The sequence below is a fragment of the Aythya ferina genome (genome assembly GCF_964211825.1).
Source record: "Aythya ferina genome assembly, chromosome: 4".
NCBI lineage: Eukaryota > Metazoa > Chordata > Aves > Anseriformes > Anatidae > Aythya > Aythya ferina.
Genome location: NC_140300.1, coordinates 25,012,103 through 25,035,953, shown reverse-complemented (window position 1 = coordinate 25,035,953; position 23,851 = coordinate 25,012,103). Strand labels below are relative to the sequence as shown.

General features: G+C 40.1%; 1 protein-coding gene across 9 annotated transcripts in view; it reads right to left on the bottom strand.

The window, feature by feature from the left end:
• Window positions 1-2,877: 2,877 nt before the first annotated feature.
• The window catches only part of LIMCH1 (LIM and calponin homology domains 1), a 173,048-nt gene continuing 152,074 nt past the window's right edge, over window positions 2,878-23,851 (bottom strand). For 7 of the 9 annotated variants that reach the window (XM_084516523.1, XM_084516526.1, XM_084516528.1 and 4 more), the window contains 12 exons: window positions 23,325-23,430; window positions 21,315-21,343; window positions 20,599-20,682; window positions 18,777-18,869; window positions 17,672-17,776; window positions 16,127-16,263; window positions 15,108-15,229; window positions 13,321-13,444; window positions 12,198-12,284; window positions 9,693-9,801; window positions 8,643-8,745; window positions 2,878-6,037 (listed from right to left, as the gene is read on the bottom strand). In XM_084516523.1, the coding sequence (XP_084372649.1) occupies window positions 6,012-6,037; window positions 8,643-8,745; window positions 9,693-9,801; window positions 12,198-12,284; window positions 13,321-13,444; window positions 15,108-15,229; window positions 16,127-16,263; window positions 17,672-17,776; window positions 18,777-18,869; window positions 20,599-20,682; window positions 21,315-21,343; window positions 23,325-23,430 (1,125 nt within the window). In that variant the 3' untranslated portion in view covers window positions 2,878-6,011. The remainder of the gene's footprint in view (window positions 6,038-8,642; window positions 8,746-9,692; window positions 9,802-12,197; window positions 12,285-13,320; window positions 13,445-15,107; window positions 15,230-16,126; window positions 16,264-17,671; window positions 17,777-18,776; window positions 18,870-20,598; window positions 20,683-21,314; window positions 21,344-23,324; window positions 23,431-23,851) is intronic. The other 2 variants (XM_084516524.1, XM_084516531.1) reach the window with 1 other exon arrangement.

Genomic DNA, 23,851 nt, shown 5'->3' with positions numbered 1-23,851 from the left:
TTCTGTGATGAAAGGTACTAGGGCAGACCATGCAGAAATACATCTTACCACATTTGCCTTGCTAGCCACAGGGATTTAATAAAGATCATCAGCGCAGCATGCACATAGCCCTGCCACAACTGGGTTACTTCAATCGCCTCCTTATTTACGTGTTTCTGCAGGAGCCCCCATGCAGGCAGTCTCTGCCCCGTGTGCTTGCAGCTGCTCAGAGCCCAGTGGGCAGCCACCACATTTGTTTACAACCCTTTTTTTGAAACGAGGCAAGAGATTGAAGAATGGTGTATTGATAAATTTGGAGAATTTCTGTCTTCCAATTTAGCTCTGGCATCTGTGGGGAAGCTGATTACTTTTTACTGCACAGGGTAAGCCTTCAGTGACTGGGTTGGCAGCACACAGGGTCACTGCCGAGTGCATGAACACAGCCACATGCTGCTCAGGTACAGAAGAAGCTCAAAAAACCTTGAAGCAGCAAGGAGAAAGGTATTCACATGTTGCATTCATGCTGTAAGCAGATTTTTCCTATTTAAGATAAAGAGAGAGATTGAGAAAGCCAAGTATTGAGCAATAATTTTCTATCCTAACCTTTTTATCCGCATTTATACCTTGCTCAAGTGCTTTGTCTCGGTAAGGGGCTGCCACTTAACATCCAGCCTCACGTGGAAAAGCCTGGCTTTGAGGGTAAAGAACCGCCTACACAAATTTCACCAATATATGGAGAAGTGTGCCCAGAGGACCCGAGCTTGTGCAGCTCAGGCTTTTTCCCCTCCCACCCTGATGAGCCAGGCTGTGCGGCCTCCCGAGCTCCTCAGCCCTTGGTTCACCCAAAGGTCCATCAGGACCATCACCTTGGCCCATCAGAATCAGGTCCAGCAAAGGTGACTTAAAGATGCAGCTTTGCAAGTGGAACTACAGCACCATGCTCTGCACCGAGCAAGACAGCAAAAGCATTAGTTAACCATGATAATTTTTTTATCCCATCCTTAGGAACCTGGTACAGACAAGTGGTTTTATTCTGTTGTGAAGGTCTTCTCCCAATACAAATATTGGTACTCTCTCACACAGGGTTGAATAGAGGAAAATGTCTCCTTTGCAGAAAATATTGATTGTCAGAGGTTACACTGTTGAACCTACATAGGAATAGCATGAGTGGCTAACATCTGGTGATCGTGTTTCTGGGAATACAGTTACTGATTCCAGTCATGTGTATTTGTGAATGCCCTGAAAGCATAGGTCAGTTCTTGTTTTTAAAATATTTTTATATAGTTTTTATTTTGTTTTATTATTATTTTTTTTTATATAGGTAATTATATTTAGGGTCATGCAAAAAAATCTAGGAGCCTCTACGTCTGGGTGCACTGCGGAGAGCACCAGTCCTTCCCACAGGTGCCCCGTGCTGGAGGTGCAGTCTTGGCAGAGAGGCTCGTTGCCTTTTTGCAGGAAGGTGGCACCTTTTCACAGGTGCCAGATGTGCCGTACAGAAAGCATGTTTCAGTGAGCTCCCAAAAACCAGACACTAGGCAAAAGATTCCTTTTAAGAGACACCACGCCTCACACGAGCACTGTTTGCTATCAGGTGTCAGTGACCATCTTTCTGGAAGCAGAGGCTTGACCCAACCATCTGGGATATTTTCTGTCCCTTGGGCCTTATTCCACTCTCGCACTCAGCATGGGAAGTGCCACAGAGTTTCCAGAGGAGTGGGGGCACGTCTTAGCTCCTGTGCTCGTTATCAGAGCAATACGTTACCTGTAGTCAGAGGCGACAGAGAAAAGGAAAGATTTGCCTTTCTATTAATTTTTCTTTGGTTCCTACAGCCCTGTGAATGGCTGCAGGAGGTGTAAGGCAGCAGGCTACCTGCTTGGAAACCTGCAGCTGCGACCCACAGGGGTGGTGTTTGCCAGGAGAGTTTGCTGCACGTCACGTGTGGCGAAGCAGATGGACTCTGCGGATGAGTTAGCAATGACTCATAAAATTGTCTCAAATAATGGATTTTTTTCCCCCTAAATGACTTAAAAACCCATATGCCATGGGGAGGAGAGCTCCAGCAGTTATCCTTGCGGAGCACGGAGTCTTTAGTAAGGCCCACAGAGCAGCAGCTGGAGCCCTGCGGAGGTGTAAGCCTTCCTCCTGCTTGTTTAGCTCACATGGCATTTTATAAAACAAATGACCAAGAAAACTAAAATCCCCAAAATACCAACCCCACACAATGCTGTGAGGACAGTTGCAGCCCAGGCTGTACTTTCCATCTCTGTTTTGGGCTCTTATTGCTTGCAAAACTTGAGCGGCTTCCAGTTCAGTCATTTCCCCTTATCAGGAAATTCAGATGAAATTACATTCCCACCGGAGGCTTTTAGAGGTATACAGGAGCCCTGCTTGCCTTTACAAGAGATGTATTTATTTTTTTTCCGGTATCTTTTTTTTTTTTTTTCCAGACGAGGGTCGGCAACCTGATTGGGCCTGGTGTGCAGCACCTCTCCGTGCAGTTGTGTCCCTGAAGTGGGGCATTTTGTCACCCGGGCACGTGAGCAGGTTACGGTGTTGGTGAGGCAAGCAGGCAACATATAGACATTTTATACAGTCTACTGGATTACTGCAGCAATAAATACCTGCTGGGGGCTGCGCACCCACTGGTGCCCTTTTCACATCACAAGTGGCTCTGATTGGGTTGGGGCTGCCAGGTTGCATTCACCAGAAAATGATTATCACCACAGTAATATTCACCACAAGATACCATACCAGAATTAAAGGGAAGAAAAAGTACACAAAGTAAGTAAAGCAGCAACTTTTACCAATGGGATGTTCGTGCTCCACAATCCCATCTCAGACACATTGCATGCAATGCAAGAAGCTGATTGTTAATAAGTAAAATCAACACCACCAAAGGTAATCAATGTTTTATTTATAAACATACATTTACTATAAAAGCTGTTGCATTTTAGACAAGTTTTCCTAATTTCCAGAGGCATTTTAGAATAAATAAAATCAAGGAAAGATTAGCGCAATTGGTATTCAACATCAGCCCCAGCCAGGACAGCGATCCTTGTCCTCAAGTGGACATGCACAGAAGGATGGTCCCCTTCTGGTTCACCAACCTTTAGGACATTCACTGAAAACTACAGATGTACTGCATCAATAACACTACTACATAGCAAGAGTAAGGAAAAATACACCATGGCAAGTGGGGTAGTGAAATACAGATGGGTTATGACACCTGTTGAAGGAGTAAGAGGCTAAATAAATTCTGAAACATCTAAAATCCATTACATATATTGTACTTGCTTAGCAATAATAAATCATTTTTGCAACAAATACATTTACATGGTAGTTCAAATGTAGTAAAGCGTTATTTCTGTTTCTGTGCTTAAAGTTCCTGGTAAGAAATGTATCATACTTGTGTGTTTAACCTGAAGGAAGGAAAAAGAAGGAAAAGGAAGGAAAAGAAAGGAAAAGGAGGGAAAAGGAAGGAAGATTTTAGACTGAATGAATTTGCCGTATAAGATTCCAAAGGAAATGTAAATCAAACATCAGCAGTTGGCAAGTACAATTTAGAAAACTGCTGAAAATTATTCTGTGCTGGTGAACAGATGCTTCCTGGGGGGAAAAGCTGTAGTCTGAAGATGCTGCTTCATTTTGCTTTACATACAACCAACATCACCAAAACATGCATATATGAAACGAAGGGATAGACACTGGGACAAACTAAGCAGCTTCAGGGATGCAGCCGTGTGCCTGCAGCGCTATGCACACCCCCTCCCCAGCCCTTGCTCATGCATTTGAGTCCCAGCCATGCTCCTACACAGCCTGGGCTCTTAGCATCAAGTTATTGAGAAGCGGATCTAGCCTCTGTGACAACCAACCCTTTTGTACACTTGTGAGCAGTCTGCACATCTAAACCACGTCACACGGGGAAGCAGTGACTCACACCAAACAGATGTATGAGCATGCATTAAAGGTCTTGGTTAGAAATTAGGCCCAGGCATCATTTGTTCGCATACCCTTAATGCAGCCCATGGAATTGCACAGATGCACAAAGTAGTTTATAAAATCTGCTTCTGAATTTCCATGTTACGCGTTATTTGCAGGAAAATGCTGTGATGTCCACATGCAAAGTGTAAACCTCCTGGTTATCAAAACCTTTCAGCAGTAAGTCATGCAATTGGTTAATCCAAATATTGGACTCACTGTTTCATTTCCAAAACATTTTTTCTGATTTTTGATTAATTTTTTAAAAATATTCCCCAGGTGAAGTCCGTGAAGGACTTCATTTTTTTTTTTTTTTGATTTATTGCATCCATAAGTCAGCACTGACTGTGTGCAATAGCTTTGCAGTTTCTAAGGCACAAATTGAAGGAAGTAACATGTAACTTTCCAGCAGATCTCCACAATCTCCTCACATGACAGCATTGTACATGTGTTGCCAATGACACGCAGTTCTGCATGCGCATGTAACTCACATGCAAGCAATTGTCTAATGTTTAAACCAATAGTTGCTAGCTATATTACAACTCAAAATTATTGCTTCCCTAATAACGACTTAATTTCCATTTACCAACACATCAAAAGACAATGGATGTACACAGACATAAAACAAATCTTTTAATTTATTACGGTTTTAAGGCAGGATAAGTAACTTTTTCCCTCCATTTTAAGTTGCATCTCGAAGAGCTAAAGTGGGATATCTTAAATAACCATTTCCTTTACCAAACTGTGCTATAAAATTTTACAACTGTAACACATCCCCTGAACTTGTCTGTGTACTCTGATAAACTCACACAGCTCTGGCCATTGCTTCCATGAGCTGCTGGAACACTTCAGTGAGGAGCAAAGGCTTAACCAAAAGGCATAAAGGAAAACTTGCCCAAATGGGGGGAAGCTTTCGCCTACTGCCATCAGCCTCCTCCCTGCCTCCTTTCCAGGCTCACAGGCTTTGCTTATCTTGTTGGGGTGGATGTCTGGAGGAACACAGGTTCCTGGCTGCATAATTCATCCTTAACTCGTGTGATGATTCTGGAGGGGACCCAAACCACACATATTTCTCCCCACGAGACTTCAACCAAACGTAATGATTGCAAGGGAAAGAGCAGATCCCAAAACAACTCAGACTGTCAGTGGGAAAGCACCACGCCAGACAGAACAGCTTCACTGTAACCATCACACTGCAGCTTGCAGGCTCACAGTTCAGTTGCGTCTACCCACGCCGCTGCCTCTCCCCCACATCACCCTTTCACCAAATTCAATGACAACATCAGCTGCTGAACTTAGAAAGAAGGATTGCTCCTGACAGGAATCTTGCAGTCGTTAATGGTATGCAGTCTTTAGGTTTAATGAATAAATCTTTATTTGAGAGAATATTGAGCTATAGTCATGAACATTACTTGAGGTACACAAACAAAAAATCCTATCACTAAAGGTGCAATAATTTATTTGTATAACTCCTACCCTCCACTGAAGGTAATATAAACACAAATGTTTCAGAATTACAGGATGTATTATCAAACTAGTCTCTGTATAAAAAAAGTTATAGCTTCAGTTATAACAGAGAAGTCATGTGCTGTGATGCTTAGTTTTTCAAATGCACTGATTAGGTACTACCTTAAAATTACTTCTCATCTCAACTTGGCATATTCTATAAAGGTTCTGTAAACTCAAAATTTTAATTCCTAGAAATATTAACACAAAACAGCTTTATTGCATGTTTATTTCCTTATTACTTTCAGGAGGACAAAGTAACAGACTGAAAATCATAGACACACCTGAAAATGTGGGATTTTTTTATAGTACTTAGGCATTGCCTTACCAAATATGGTCATATATATGTCGCAAATTTCTTAAGAAAGGGCAAAACAACATATTGCATTTTAAAGGAGCAGGTGCAGTGCTTTTATGAGTTTTTCAAAATGAGATGAGGGCCACGATGTCCATGATTCAAGCTCTTAGAAATGATTGTCTGGAGGCAGCCGATACATATGAGAAGAGAGTTCCTTCTTCAAAGTAATTAGGACCGAAAGTCATGTCACAATGTAGTTGGCTGTCCAGCAGCTGGAAAGAAAGAAACAAACAGAATTCAGTCATTGGTTTACAAATTTTAACAAACGTTCCTCCTGAACCAATGGAGTACATAGGATTTTCCTGATATGAGCCTTATCATTTTAAAAAAAACGCATCTGGAAATATGTGTCATTGGTGCCCTGCATCTCTTCCTTCCTGCAAAGTTGGGGCACTAACTGCAAAGAAGGGTTTTGTGCTGTTTGCATTCTGCATGCACTTTTATTTCATTTACTTGGAAAGTACTTGTGGGTGTACTTACTATTAGGCTCTGCAGTGGCAAAACAGTAAAGCAGAGGACTGATGAGTCATCTTCAGCTGTGCCTGGTTTGTGTTACGTGGTAATACAGAGCCCTTGTGTTATCTGGCCATACAGGGAATCTCTTGAATTTACTGCTTGCCTTTGATTTCAACATTCACAAATCTCTAACTCTTTGCATTTTTGGCACGGAATAGTGAGCTCCCTCAGTAACTAGGATTGTGAGATTTTGTTGTCGAGAAATAACCTACCAATAAAATCCCATCCACTTTTATTTAAAAGTAGAAATATACTCTGGACTACTACATAATCTTTAATGTGTTTCTCCCTTAAGTTTTTTGGTAGTTGATTTTGAAACAAAATCCCCCACAGTTTCAAATAAACAAGTTTCTGCAGCAAAAATATCTCACTGAGATGTCCCTAAGCATCTTAAAGCAATACTGATTAATCCTGGGTTTGTCAGAGAACATCAGTTGTGTGCACTGCTGTGTAGGTATTCAGACATAGGCAAGGATGGAGGCAGGGAAGAGCTGTGAAATCAGGCAACTGACTTTGTATTTAGCATCAGACTTCCCGGAACTGGAAGGCAAAACACTAGTATTGTGCCCCTTTGTTCTTCAGTTCAGATGTGGAGTCTGTCAAATTTTAGTTTAAAATGAGTGACTAACTGTGTTTGCAGTTTTGTGACATCAAAATTTCAAAGTCCTTTTGAAATTGTCAAAAAAAAAAAAAAGGTGTAATTTAAATTTACATGGCCCATATTTTGAGATTTTGCACGAGGAGTGGACACAACAGGAAGAGACAATTTGTAGGAAAAAGACAAAACCTTCCCATTATTATTTTTCAGAAACCATACGTTTCCACAAAACCTATTCCCACAGTCATCAACACAGTTCCCATTGTGCTTGATATGCACAAATGCAAAACCTTACAGCACAAAACACTGCACACAGTTCTGTACTGCATTTTCTAGCACTACAGTGGTAGAAGATCGAGCCTACAGCAGCATATAGACTGATATACAGTTTTACTGAGCCTACTGAACCTCAATTCTTGTTTAAGCAAAAAGGATTAAAAAGAAAAGAAAAAAAAGTAAGAAAGAAAGAAAGAAAGAAAGAAAGAAAGAAAGAAAGAAAGAAAGAAAGATGACTTATCACCTTCTCTTCCTTTTTGTATAAAGATAGATGTCCAAACATGCATTATAAAGGTCAGGACTTCAACCACATGAGGCAGTTTTATGGTATCAAGCCTGAAGAGGATAATCTATTTCTGAATGTGTTAGGTTAAATAATTAATACAACGAGTTGCTAGCATTTCTTACCAGAATTAAAAAATAAATAAATAAATAAAAATCACCACAGAAATAGTTATACGACAGCACCCTCTAGCTCTGCTGATGGGTAAATATCTCTGACCTGAAATAGCAGAGGAAAAAGAATCTGTTCTACTAGCAAAGGTGGGGAGGTATCTTTCCTACTCCTGGATTTCTATTGCTTTTGAGGTAGAGGAGGAGAAATAACAAGATAAAAGTGCTCTATATCCCTGCCCATCAGTTACAGCTGTAGGCAGTGAGTATACTGAACACGAACATGTGACAAAAAGGCAATGATTACTCCCATGGATTTCTTCCGTGCCTTCTGAAATGCTCTAGCAATTTGGTATCCAGCACTAGGATTTTCAGGTGATCTAACGTAAGGCAGGAAAAGTGCATTGAGATTTCTTTGACATGCAATTGTCTGGCTCATTCTTCAAAACTTGTAGCCAGCAACATATTAGCACATGTCTGAGGATCCCACCACAAGGATTCGTTGTGGTAAGTTACATTAAGTTCCTAATATTTTCCTTCACCCTTTTCTCTGCAAATAGATGCCTGGAGACATAACAAAACAAAAACAAAAACAAAACAAACAAAAACCAAACCAAAACAAAAACTTCTCAAAATAAGGCCCAGGATCCTAGATCTAGTGGAGGCAGCTATACTGACTTGTGTGAAGTAACAGATTCAAGCCTTCAGGACATGCAATGTGTGTGCACTCTGTAGAAGTTTATATTTATGCAGAAGAACTGCCTTATAGCCTAGTATTGCTGAACAAAGATCCTTTGTGCAAGATTTAATGAGCTTGGAAGTCTTTTTCATACAAGAGGATGACTAAAATGAGATGGGAAGGCTCCCCTTTCTATAGCAAAGCTATGCCTAAGTTGCAAAGCCATTTTGGCACAACACTTTTTTCCAGGAGGAGAAGAGCCCGTCAGTTAAAAGGATGGTAACAGTGCTGTTAGAGTTCACCATGAAATCAGACAAAAATACACATCCACCTTAGGACAGGATTTGATACTTACTTCTGGATCGGATGTAACAATCATTGCAGTTGAGAAGACCATTTCTAATCCTGACATCTGTTCCACTTGCTGCATCTCCCAGCTGTCCCTTGCAAATGCCACACTGTCAATTGAAGCACAAAGTATGACAGGTCATGCCCCAGTATCTGTCACAACTCTCCCAAAATTTTGACTTTTGTTTCAATATTTTTTGGAACAGTGAGAAAAAATAACCCCCCAGAACCCAGCCCATAATCTTGTGGAGTACTGCATATCAGTAACATTTTTTTTTATTTTTTTTTTTCAGAGCCAACAGCATTTAGGACTGGATTTCAGCAGTCAGTACTCATACAGAGGTAAAGTTTAAGTGGTTTTAAGAGACACTTGATTTTGATGTTGCACTCTAGAGCCAGCCTGTTTGCACAGGAAAATCTTCTAGAGGCCAGAGGTTTAGTTTGAGTAAATGTCAAAATAAATAAATAAATAAATAAATCTACATAAACACCTAATACCAACTAGGGCCGGGATAATGCAGATGGACACTCTGAGTTCTCTAGATAACACTGTCTTTAGTCATTTCCTGAGACATTCAAAAACAGAGACAAAAGTATTTCTGTTTAGAACTCTGGTGAAAGCCAGGATATACATAGAAATGCTGAGAAAATCTTCAGAATATAAAATCTTGCAATATTTTTGGATGATTTTCCACAGTCGAAGCTTTCCAGCCATGGGTCAGAGAGCTTACAAACTGACCAGATTCAAGGAAAAAAAAAATCACAAGATATCTAATTTTATATTTAGAAAACAAGTACAACCGGAAAGTTACATGATTCCTCCCTCTGTAAGTTAGGAAGCTAAGTTTACTTGCTAAGTTACAGATTTTAGTTCATCTAACATCTGACAATAGACTGTATAGCAGTATTACTTTCACTTATCCACAAACAAACATAATAAGCATGCAAATCCCTGGTCATCTCATTTCCAGTGACACATCTAGACCTTAATACACTCTCTCCTCACACAGGATGATGACCTGAGATTTTCTGCAGGTGGGCACAATAAGAGACGTACCCGGAAGCACTGAATATGGAAGTAAAGACCAAGTGTTTCAATAATCATGGCAGCTCCCTTTCCAAGAGGAAGCCCACAGGTGGAACAAAGCTTCTTTCCACTGACAGACCTAGGAGACAAACATTGTTGTAAGAAAAAAAGAGCAGTAACTAAAACCCAAACAAATATTTGCACAGGTTTAGGGGGAGGGAAATGATGGGAGAAGGGAGTGCTGGGGGGGTTTCACATCAGAAATGCAAGTTGGCCCTTCAACCATTAGGACATTTTCTACTTGAAGACAGTTTAACACAAGACATGTATGATTCAAAACTTTGTCTGAAATAAGGAGGGCTTCTGACTGAGCCCTGGGGCTAAAGCAGGCTTTTGCTGAATCAGCCTGCACACCTGCCACACAGATGCACATCTGCCATCCAAGCAGAGGAGTTCAAATGCTTGAATGCACAGAAGCTCGGACCCATTTCCTTGCCAGTCTGCTGTGCTACATCAAGGGAGATGCAAGCCCTTTAGCAGAGGCACGGATGGATGGGAATCATGCCTGTGGATGACCAGGACCCAGCCAATGACGCAGCAATCAAAGCAGATACTCACATACATTACCTGACTCGGATTCTCAGTCTGGAGTTTTCTCTATTTGTTTGCACATGGGTTTGCTTACTGCAGGTCAGAAGGCAGGAATGCTGCTCTTACACCTAAATGAGCTGGCTAAGTTCAAGCAGCAACATAACTGCAGTAGCACAGACCAGGAATCAGGCACTTACTAACTCAGTTTAGCCTATGTTGCTGCAAATACATGCCTGTTATACTCCAGTTAGTTTAGATAAAAGCTGAAATCAGACCTTCATCTGTACTGCAAAAATACTTCATCTCTCACTCTAAGATTCAGTCCTGTCTAGACATTTCTAATAAATCAGCTGTTTGATAACAGCTGGGCCCCAGGTACTCTTTTTCATAATGTTTTTAACGGCAGTGCAGGTATACACTTATATGTGCTTCACGCTCTTCCCTTCTCACCTATCTGCCAGCCTGTCAGAAGTGGTGTTCATCTAGTGAGATGAGCCTGAGAACGAATGGGATCCCCTGTCATTATGTGTCATCCACGCTTTTTAGAGCCAGGGCTGAAACCAGGAGAGAAACTTCAGGATATGTCAAGTGTTTTGAAAAGATGGTTTGATGAAATTGTACGCAAATTTACAATATCTCACTTCATGTTTTTGGTGCAACAACCTAATAAGCCACCAGAAGAGACAGATATGGGCTGCATTATGATTAAAAAGCTTTTTTTTTTTTTTTTTTTTTTTTTTTTTTCAGAAGACACAGAAGCAGCACAAAGAGTCATCACAACCAAAAACTGTTCTTGCCTCCATCTAATCTCTGTCACTATTGAGCACATCATTTTCTATCCTACCATGTACATTGGCAGCACAGGCAGTCAGTGTCTTTTCTTGTTTCATTCTTGTTACTACTTTTAGAATAACTTCATTGGATTCTTCTCCTCACCTACAACCATAACCCTTCTGCTCCCATCCCTTTTTACATTATCCTAGAGTCCAGATTTGTTTCCACTTCTTCTCCACTATCAGATTTATTATATGGACAATAGAAGAATCAAAGAATAAAGTGCTTTGAGAATTTTTTTGAGAAGTTTTCTAATGTTTTACTGGAAGGATTGATTACATCTTATCCATTATTTTCAAAACTAAGATTTATTTCAGAAGAAGATCATGGAAAAGGGACTCAGATCAGGTTACAGCTGCTAAATGATATGACGTAGCTATCAAGAATAGTTACGTGTAGTGATAAATGATTTGCAATATCATCAAAATTGCAGCTATTATTAGCAAAAATAGGAGAAGTTGTTCACATAAAAAAAATCCCAATAGTTTCATGACAATGCAAATGGCATTGGAAAGAAAGCTTTGCTATCAAACCTGAAGAAAAATGTTATTTAAATATAACAAAGTTTTGCTATGGTTTCTGTGTTGTATGATTGCCCTACTTAATAAGCTAACTGATTTTAATATATCCCAAATTATTGGTGATTCAGTCAGGCTGCAGTTCCTATTTATTTAGAGTTGGAACATCTATCTCACTAAAAACTGCACAGCTCATTGACAGACAGAATCAAATCTCCAGGAACACATCTTAGTCCTGAGCATGTGACTTTTCACTATAAAGACAACATCCTTTGACTTAAATGCTCTGAGCTCATGCTTTAGTGCTTGCTTTGACTGGAGCTTATATTATCCTATTTCAATTTCATTGAAATTTCAATGATCAAGCAGTCCTATAGCTGCCTTCCGAACTGTGTTATTTTAAAACACAACGATACTGCTGAAGCAGGCAGGAAATATGGAAGAGGGAGCTACGTGTTTATTATGTGGACGGTTATGAATTGCCAGATTTAGAAGAATAAATAATGCATCTGCATAATACTAATGCGATTTATACTGCAGCCGTTCACCAGTGCCCACAAGACGTATTCAGTCTGCAAAATTCCTTATTGACCTTTTGTACCTGTTGGGTGACTGACTCGGCGCAGCAGGAGAGCAGGGAGACAATGGCCCGGATCGGAAGTTCTCGTGACAGCCTGCCCTAAAATACAGGAGAGAAAATGCATTACTACAGCTGAAAATAACAGAGGTTTTATCCTGAGAAGGGTACATCACGAGGCATAAATCTGATGTCTACTGCCATTTTGACACAAAACAAACAACCAGCATGCATATTTTGGTTCAGAGTCTTGATCTGCTTGCTATTGCTCAATAAAATAACTCACAAAGTAATTACCCACGTGCTGACTCCTACCAACACAACGTAGCTTGATGAAGAAGGGTCAAGGCAAGGCACAACATCTTGCCAAGGGAATGTGCACAGAGGCACACTGGTAGAGCAGACAGGGGGTCACTGATGGAGGGTCTGTGCCCTTCACTGGGTAAAAACAAAGCTGTCAACACTGAAAAGCGGACTATTCCTATCTGAATCCATTCTATCTTGCAAAAATTTGGTGAGGAAAAACATGCACGCTTTCTGTTATCAGCAATCATAGGATTGATTCAATCTCTCACTGCATGAAGTTGCTAACAGATTAGATTTTTTTTTTCAAACACATGAGTAGTTTGTTATGAGGATTAGGTAACCAAACCTCAATCTACATTAGTTAGACAATATACATGTACAAGCTTTATAGAGGTGACATAGTTTGCAAGGAGACTGTTCGTATATACACTACAGAAAACTGATGTTGCTTCCTCATTACAGATACACTTTTTGCAAATATTAGGTAAATGTATACCCTGTTTACTGAAAGAAATGGCATTACCTTTTAGTACACAGCAAAGCATCAGAGAAGAAAAAAATATATGCAAAGTTTCTAGCAGAAAGAAAACATTAATCTGTAAATATCCTCTTTTAAATGCCATAATTCTTAAAGAACTATTCCAGTGGAGTGGAATAAGCGATGTGTCTTTAGAAGCCAGGGAATGAAGCTCTCAGATACTAACTTCAGTGAGGCAAACTTCAGCGTGCCAGTGAAACCTAACCTACAGAGAATGCTGAGCAGGGATATAGGGGAGGAGAGAGTCAGCATGAATTCGCACACTCTGCAGTAACTCTTATTTTATGTTCTCACCTCCTTCCTTCCCCTGTGGAGTTCGGTTTCTGTCCCACACTCTGACCCAGGAAAGATCTTTGCCGAATGTCCTCGGAGCAATGCGGGGACTGTTTCGTCAGCAACTGCTGGTTCCATGAGACATCTGAAATGGGAGGTGGGGACATCTCAATACTTAGGACAAAATGCTTTTGTCAGTACTGATTAGCCAACAAAACTTGTGGACGCACCATAAAGCAGACAACAGACATGAAAGTCAGAATTAGGCAAAGATGACCACCTTGACCGTTGTAAGGAAACACCAGAAGCTTTCAGTTACATACAGTGCTGTGTTTTCACATCCCCAGCCCTCTCCTCGGATAGCTTGTACCCCTTTGAAAGTACTGTCACTTAAAAACAAATTCTCAGAAAACCAACACGAAATCAGAGATGGGCTCTGCTGCATCAGATGGGGTAAAGTCCTGCTGCATTCCCTTCCCTTACACATAATAGTATGTAGAGTTGATAGAAAGGTGGTACACTCACAGTTCTCCATGAGCTTATCAATAAACAATTTCCTTCCTTTGTAATTTCCTTTTATGTTTCAGATGAGTGCCTAAGGCCTGGTGACAACACCAACCTCTCAGCACTATGCAATGAACTGTGGTGCCCAGGCAACCAACCATCCTGCCCATCGGACAGAGCACACTACATGGATCCTTCCAGACAAATTTTGTGGCTCACTGGTCAGGAAGGGCCTTACCTTTCAAAGCATCAACTAACTGGTTTAGAGGAGAAGCAAATTTTTACTGGGGTCTATGAAAAGCATATTACGTATTTTTTATATCATCAAGGTCAAAAAAAAAACTAGTCCTGACTATTTAAGATCTTAAGGAAAGAGCAAGAATGTGATGTGTCAAGGGGCAAGAAAGGAGCTGCCAGAAGTAGAACAAGCTGTTGAAGAGAAACCAGAAAAGCGTTATTAGCAGGAATTAAAACTGTCAAATCTCTTAAGTTTGCTTAATCACTACTACACATCCTCAAGGTTGGTTTACTTGGCAGCATCTTTTGCTGTCTTTACTCGAGTAACCTTTATCAAAGAGCTAAGAACACAATAAAATTGTGACAGGGTGAGCAAACCTGCTAAACTAAATAAACTGCATTTGCATTTGGAACAGGAAACAATACAATAATAATACACAAGTAATAATGCACAAGTAATAATACACTAATAACTCTGAAACCTTTATTATCCATGGGTGGTTCATTATTTATAATCATTAATTTTAATGTTAGATTGAAAACGAAGATCTAAAATTTGTTTTTAAAATCTACAATTCCTTAGTCCTACTTATTTACTCTCCATTTATTAACTCTCCACTGTTCACTTACATTAGACAGTGATAATAAATTAGTGAATCTCCCTTTTTTGAGGGTGACCCTGTTGACAGAAATGCTTTGGGGAAGTTTCTACATTATCAAGCAAGCAATATTTATGGGATCTTTAAAATTCTATCAAGTTGTATCAAGACAAATCCTGAATGTATACTGGGTAATGTAACAGATGGAAGATAACTGTGAGATTACTGTAAATTAGATTTCTACTTGCAGCCAAAACATTAATTGCTGATGTAAATATGATTTTAAATTTTACCTTATTTCTCTTTACTAACAAAAAACAACTTTTGAATCTGAGATATTCAAATTTTGAAGAAGTAAGTGTGCTGTTAATTTCCAAAATTCTCTGAGTTAAATTGCAAGCCACTATAAATACCTGCAAGATTTCTATCTGGGTAAGAATACATGCGTATGAAGGTCTTGATTCTCACCCTGAGTCAATGGCAGATTCAGCCGGGCAGGTGAGCTGCGCTCCATCATTGACACCTGGTGCTCCTGTTCACCTCCTTTCAAGATACCCGTCTCTGGGTGTCCTGAGAGCACTTTATTTCCACTGCCAACAAAAATAAGTCACATTGTATAAATAAAGCGAGGAAAAAATCCAACTAGAGTCTAATGGTAAAATCAGATTTTTGAATGTAAGTGCAAAAATGTACACTTATTATGTGCAACAGAAGTTTTGTTATATGTGTCAGCACTGACAAACCAATGGGTAAAAGCCATGAGTTAACAAGTCTGACTCCAAACGTGCCAGGTGTTCCTTCTTACCTCACACACAGCCACTTACATGCACTAGAGACCACTCTGGATTTGTGGAAAATGGTTTACTTGGTAGAGAAACAGCTTCTTTCAGTGTTCTCTATACAGCGTTCAGCATCATCAGATGCTTTGTGAAAGCTGTGATTACCAGTTTGACAAAAGACCAGTACTTTGAACACCATTTGGCAAGTTTGGGTATGGCACTTCCGAGACAGACAGGCAATCTCACATTGCTTCTGAGTGAAAATGGCTCCTTCTCCTTTATTCATCCCAAAGGCTTGTGAAACTTGTAAGCAGAACACAGTGCAGTGACATACACAGATGTCCAGGCTAAGATCTGATTTTGATCTGGTTGATGTAACAACCTCTCAGAGAAGTCATATGCTGAAAAGGTAAGCCTTCTGACATGGCCAGCTAGCACCACGCATGGCCATATATACATAAGCCTGATCAGGATGTATTACACCTATCACCACGCCAATGAAATGAGAAGACTAAGACCAAATGCACTTTATTTCCTCCTCTAGTAGTTGTCGCACCACTGGAACTACCACCTTGAGACGTGCAGTTATCACAGCCTCATGGTCAGATGCTGATGTTCCAGCATCAATCATTGGCAAATGTGATGTCCCAGAACTATACAGAACACAAAACTCCAAAGGGCTAAGAAATGCCTAGGCTTGATCCATACCTCCTCTTTTCTTGCCAGCGTTCATTTTCCTTGCTTTTCAGAGCTGGAATACTGTCCTGCTCCCAGAGCAGTTTTTTCTGCCTTGTAACTTCATTTTGTTTGCCTTCCTCTGGAGAGCTGTTTGAATCAGTTGTGTTCTAGAAGACAGCAGGGGAGGGAACAAGGAGCTTCTCTTGAACTCAGCATCAGCATGCACATGAGCAAAGCACAAGGTACCCCCAGGTATATTGTATTTACACACCTTATCTTCATAAAGAACACCTCACATTATACAGTGGAATCATTTGACTTTAATAAGGCTAACTTTGTATTTAACAAAGACTTCAGCTAACATAGCCAATTAATTGGATTAAATGGAGCTCAAAACAAAAAGTTATGGACATTTTTTAAAATAAAAGTTAAGTTTTTGACAATTATGAAACAGCATTTCCGTTATGTATTTTTGGCAGAAATGCTTAAATGACTCTGAGAGGCTAAACAGTCCTCTGCACTAGTCTTTGGAAGATTTTGTGCAGGGCCTCAGCCTATGATAATGGGAACTCTGCTGCTGGCAGCCTTGGGCAGAGCACTGCTCGCATGCTCTGGGCATTTTAAAATGGCAACGCCAGTACTACGTTCAAAATGTACTGGAGTGGGTGATACCTGAGTGGAGCAGCTTGTGTGAGCCATGGCATGGGACCTTTCACTTCTAGGTGTAGTCACTGCCCTGAACAAGCAACTCCACACAGGAGTTACAGTTACCACTATACAGCCATAGGGACAAAGGGCTGTGGCTGATGACCCTGTCTGAGGATGAGTGACAAGATGAGCTAGGAAGAATGCAAGAAGAAGCAGATGATACAGGACATCTAATCCTGAAGTTAAATGGAAAAAGGCAGATGACTTCTTCAGTGTGGCTGCCTTGGGCAGGAGAAAATTTAAGTCTGGGAATCCCACATTTATTGTATTGGTGTCACCTGGGGGGGTCTGTTCTCTGGCAAACACTTAGTTATATGTTAGATGCACGAAGTTAAACATTTTGTGCAGCATATGCAAGAAGAGAATCAGAGAGTGAACATTCCTCCATTTGCTTTGCTGTTTTCTGGAAGGGATGGCAGGACAGAAAAGGTGGAAAAGCAGGAAGGTAAGATTCAATCCCAACTCAGATATGCTTAAAGCACTGTCTGACAGTCAAGGTTTCGCATGCAGGGAAATAACTTCAGATTTTGTTGGCTTTGAGAGGGTAGGTAAAACAAACAGAAACAGGGGACTTTTTTCACAGCACCAGTCAAAGAAGAGAAGTAGCTGCAAAAAAAGAAAGTTTAACCCTCTGCTCCAGTCCAAAATGGGACAATGCCAGTTGATTTAGGAGTACATCTCTTCACTTGTGAAAATATACAAGTTACAGCACTTTGAGGTATTGCCAGTTATGGAAGGTATCCAGGAAATACTCCAGGAAATACTCCTCTCATTGTTCCCAGACTTCGCTAGCCTTTAGCAAAGAGTGAAACTCTGCACTGAAGATGGCTTTGACTTTATTGCCTTAGGATTCCACAAGAAACTCACCTCTGTTTTATTTCCTTCAGTGGTAGAGGAAGAAGAAGAGAGGAGATCAGCAGAGTTTGAAGAAACGATGAATGGAACTACAGTATCCTCAATTATCTTACGTTCCTAAAAAAATAAAAAAAATTAAAAAAAATAAAAAAGAGAGGACCAGGAGAGAGTGGGAGTTAAAAAACAGAATTATAACTACATGCTTAAAAATTAGAAGTGTAAAGTTTGGTTACATGTTCATATTTATATGTCTAGGAAAGAACTTATGTTACCAAGAATAACGGTAATACCTCAACTTTTAATTTGCTGCAACATTTTAAAATCCCCCACCTTTCACCATTACCATCTTTGAGATGGGATGCCCATTTCCAAACTGAAAAAAGTATTCCACTTGGGATGGCACCACTGCTTCTCACAACATTGGTCAATTAAATTACATAAAAAAATAAGAAATTACACCTAGTACACAAGAAACCTATTTCAAAAGCTGAAAAAAAAAAACTTTTTCTTAAGATTACAAGCATGGCTCTCAAGCACAGATGATAATACATCAATTTGCATAAGGTACTACTAGTCAGACTAACAACATTGATATTTTCCACGTTTCTGCAAAAACGACCCATATATGACAGAATAAAAACACTATTGTCTATATTGTAAATATACTACAACTGGAAGCTTTGGACATTTCCTATGACTTTTTTTTTTTTTTTTAAACAGGCTAGATTACAAAACATCTACATGATGAAGCCCAAGGCGGACAATAACTTCATCTGGAATTCCACCAAGTCCAGACATCAAGTATATGCCAAAGCACAAAAGACTTTCACTCTGCAGGGAAGCCTGAGCGCGCCCAGACACAACCCTTTTGACTCACCCAGCCTTGCATGGCAATTAGGCACCTCCACCTCTGCAGAGACGCTGAGGATACCTGTCTAAATATTTAAGTAGTTTTCCTCAGTGCCTATGGTAGTGTTTAAGAGAAGCAATCCTCCTGAGAATTCAGCCTTGAGAAGTCTTTCATTAAACAATTTAGATATGGGTTTTCTTTTGGTTACATAAGTGGGTGCATTTAAATACAAAAAAGTCAATAAACCTCCTCCTTTCAGCCTTATACCTCCTCGTAGTATCTACGCTCCTCCTCTTCAACTTCTCTCTGTGCCTTTTCCCATTCCTCTTTCAGCTTGTCTTGTTCCTTCTGATACTTCTCCTGTAGGAGGATACAAATAGAGGTGAATTCAGAGCATATCATATTGGGAGTAAAGTCTGTGGTATCTCTACAGTGAAAATGAACCTGTTAAAAATGGCTCAATCAGAAACAGGATGAAACAGAAAGGTAAAAATTAGAAACATCCATGGGTGTCAAAAAAGCTTCCTTTCCTCCTTTTCCCACTTGCTTCTATCTCTTACAATTAAGACCTTCAAACCATATGGAACTTTTAGCATACTACAAGAAGTTTAACCTGTTAGAAGTTTTTATGTGCTTAGACAGAAATTAAATTTATTCTAAACAATTTCAATAATTCCTTGTTTATTATATAGTTTTAAGAGTTGTAAAAAGATATCACACACCTGAAAACATTTAAGCATGGATTTTGCATTAATAATTACAGCTAAGCAGAATACAAACAAACAGGTTTTGCAGATGCTGGTTTTGGAACTAATTCAAGAGAGATGTCGGTACAATATAATGGATGATGAATAATTGTGCAAATTTAAAAGATAAATAAATAGTTTGCAAAGGTTTGATGAAGGTAAGCTCATAATTGCTAAGCAATTCATTTTCCTCCTTGATGGGATCATTTTTTGAGAATTAATTTCACACAGTTTTATATGAAAAATTACCTTAAAGAGATCTTCATAATTGTGTGACAGAACTGGTTTGAATATGGGGAAGAATGGTGACTTCTATATGCCTTTTACAACAGTTCCAACTTCTGTTCAAATTAGAAACCACATCTGCCTAATCCAAAATAAATGCATTTACTGTCAAAAGAACACCTGCATTTGTCAGAAAAACCATGACGAGAACTTTACACCATTCCAAGAGGAAATAAACGTACTAGCTAAAAAGAAATAAACCTAAGAAAGCAGCACAGAGACACACAAGTAGTTGTACAAGATGAAAAGACTCCATTTTACTGTTCTTCATCCTTGGACGGTTTGGTGCTCTTGTGTTGCATGGAGGAAACATATGACTTCTTTGGGACCAATCAAACCTAACCAGGATCAAAAGATACTACTCACTGACTACTTTGATACTGAGTAATATCAAAAGACACTACTAAGCGCAGGGGAAATTCAAGTTCTCAGGGCTGTTGCATTTCTTCCAACGACACAAACCCAAACCTTTTATAGAATACTCTATACCACCAAGCAAAAGCAGTGGTTGTTTTGAGGAGGGTTCTCCCCCTCACAAAACAAAACAAAGCAAAACAAAACAACCAAACCAAACCAAACAAAACAAACAAACAAACAAAAAAAACCACCACCTTTGTGTACAAATTTAGTTTGATGTTTTCCAACAAGAACATGCAAACACAGCAGAAATCTACAAAAAGCTACTAAGACCATCACTTTAAAGAAGAGTTGCACAAGCATCAGGGTTAGGAAAATATTAGTCTCAAGAAAGAGGCTCTAAGTAATTAAGAGTCTCACAGTTTATGCTCAACATACTTTAAATATAGTTGAGGATCAACATCTGGTTGAACTCTGCATTGGAATGCAGAACTAAATCCTTTCAGTCCACCCAGGGTGTGGGGAAGGGAGAAGTAATACTACATAAACCACAGAGAGTATTTGGTTCATTCATATGCTACAGAACTCTCTAAAGCATCCACAGAGGGTGTGGAAGACATGACATGAAATACTTGACTTTTGTCTAAAGGAGCTGGAAACATCTGAAGCACATGGTGGAAGAAATGTAGCATCTTCCTTACCTGAAGCAAGCGTTCTTGCTCATGCTGCCACCTTTCCTGACGCTTCCGCTCTTCTTCTGGATCCCAGGACCAGAAATTGAAGCGCTTGTGTGAAGGAAAACCAAGCTATTAGACTTTAATTCTTCACAAGGCTACCAGAAGGCTGCACCCCCTCTGGCCTGCCCCCGGCAGTGATGTTAAAATGGGAAACTCAGAACCAGATAATGGTATTCTTAGTTAGCAGACCATATCCTGAGCTTCACTGACACTTGGGTTTTCCCACAGGTATCCAAATGAGAGAATAATCATTTGGTTTGCAAAGAAAGGCTTGGGAAACTTCAACTGGAGGGAACAAAAAGAAAAAGACCTGAAAGAAAGCTCTAAGCAGCACTGAACAAAGATGCCTCCAGGTGCCCAAATTTAAGGAAAACTTCTATTTTTCTTCTCTGTAATCTTCTGTGCAACATGCAAAGAAATTTGCGAATGTGAAATATATTCTCTCATTTCATATGTCTGCCAGCACAACAGCCTAAAGCCTCACTTTAAATTTTTATCCAGGGAAGAACACTTCAATCACAGATCTAGGCCATGTTTTGGCTTGGATTCTGTTTTTTCTCTCTCAGTCTGATTTAGGGATGTTACAAGGCAGTTTGCATTAAAAAAAAAAAATAAAAAAAAATCACTTTTGTTAAACACATATATCTAAACCAAAACGACAATGCAAAAATGGTACTTACATTTGATTTGTCACCACTATCAGAATCAGCTAGAGAAAAAAAAAAAAAGGAAAAAGGAAAAATTAAACTTAACAAGACAAAACAGCAAAAAGTGCTCAGCCTGCAATTAAAGCTATGTTGTTTCTGTATAAAAAAGCCTCACGTTAGTTTTCTATTTGTTCCCACAACCAAATGCAAGGACAAATTGCAAGCAAACAAACCAGAAAAATAGACTACACCCATCACCAACAAAGCTACTTCTAATTTGGGTACAGAGAAGCACAACTTTAACTAACACCAGGTTCTACTCTACCACTAGCTACTGCTGTCTACTTCTGGCCACAGCCATTAGCAGTGTTTGAACACTGAGCACTACCTACTTTGATTTACTTTTCCCTTCGTGGTTCAGTGCAAGGAAGGAAAAAGCATAGCAAAGCTACAAGGGTGGGACTACACTATTCAAGAGCCACAGTTACGAAGAGGACCGTTGCCATTCTCTATTCATGTCTTCAGGCTGATGTAAAGAAATAAGGAAAAGGTATTTAGAGGCAGGTGATTTCATTTGGTGCCTGAAGCCAGAGCATCACAGCAATGCGTAACCCAACAGCTCTTTGTCAACTGTGCAGCAGGAATAGATGCTTTCTACGGAAGTGAGAGGCAGAAAAAGTCCCCGGGATCGTCAGCTTTCGCCCCAGTCCCACAGCTGAAGACACCTAGGACTCGAGGCAGCGCAAGGGATGAAGCTGCTCTTAGTGCTGCATTTACCTGGCTGTGAGAAAAACCGTGAGCGCCGCCAGTCGTTCCGCACCCTAAGCGGAACCGCGGCCCCGCGGGGCGGCTCTGCAGGGGACGGCACAGAGACAAAACAAGAAACAGGGCGGTCAAAAGGTGGTGGTGAGGCTCAGACCCTGCCCTACTCGGCCACCAGTGGGGTTTTTATTACAGCAGCTTTGTAACAAGCTCAAAAGGTTTTAAAGGCCTTGCAGATCACAAGGACTACCCAAATTTAAATGCTACTTTTGCAGCATGGCACCTAACCCTATATGAGAGCTCTAGCACAGAAATGCTAATACACTCTCGCATTTGTTTCTGTTGTACATGCATATTTTAAAGGATTATCTGATCTTTTCATGGTATACATGCTGTGAACACTAGAGAGCAGCCAAGTGTTTCAGCATCATTTAGAAAATACTAGAGACACCTACAATCTGTCACTCCGTATTTGGACTGATTTGTGCTTGAAACAAAACAATACTGTTGGCAAAGCCTGTTTGGAAAGTACCTTCCCACTTAAAACAAGTAAGACTTCTCATTCCTTTACTGACATTCCTGTTTTCCACAGTGGATTACCTTCAGTGAAATGCAGGGATAAATCATTATATTACCTATATATAAGCTGACAACCTCGCAAGTTCACAGGGGGAAGAAAACTTCCCTTTCTCCCTCTGTCTCCCTCTCTCTCTTTCTTTCACAATACCCACATATATGCATCTCTAAAATCAATATAAAATAAAACTACTAAATATTACCAATCTCAAGCAATACTTTGTCATGAAGGCAAGAAAAGTAAGTTCTGCTTTGCAAGAGCTTGTGATGCGCAGAGGTCAAACTGGGGGATGTGGCCAGATATGCGTGTTGGTCATCTATAAAGAGGAGCTACACACAAGCAGCTGAGTGAGGAATTGTCTCCAGGAGTTTTTACTGTGAGATAAACCCAATTATTAAGCCATTTTCATCTGTGAGCAACATACTAATGAAATATAATACTCATGGACATAATACAGCTTTAATTGTTAGGCCTGGCCCCCTCCTTTGTGTCACAATTCTGCTGCTGTGGTTAAGGGGAACAGCAAGAAGCGTCCCTCGCATCACAGAAGCCACACTACCAGTATCAGTCAGATGCAACTAGAAATTAAACATATTATCTTTCAAACCTTCCAGGCCATTGATTAGGCATTCCCCCTTGACTACAACGGACATGCATACGTCCAGCTGAATTCTCTGCAGCTCCCAACCTCTCTTTCTGCTCACCTTGTCGATCAGAATTCTGCAGAGTGACCTGGCTGGTCTCAGGCAGCTTCTTTAAAAATGGCAATACTATACTCCCTTCTTGTTCCAGGGCCTTCGGTTTTATTACCTGTTGAGATGTTTGGGAACAGAAAACTGCATTCAAAAATCACGAGGTACAATCAAAGATTAACTTAAACCCTTTCTATTAATTTCTAAAACAACGTTATCAAAGTTTAATAAGCCTCTATCTCCAGAATTGCAATATGAACTTGCAATATTGAAGCAATGAAAATAACCATCAGTTGTTTGTTCTTGATACACTGCACACCCAAGCTCATCCTAACCCAGGACCATCATCTAGTGTACTTGACAGAGCAATATGGTGATGGCCATTTGTTACCCCTGCCACATACACAAAATCCACTGTCTACACCTTTTGGATACTCTGCTCTCCCAGTGTGTGGAGGGACTGGGCTTTGCAGGTTGAGTTCTCTTTTCTGCTACAGCCAGTTTACAGATTCAAATGCTCCAAGCAGACACCGGGGAGT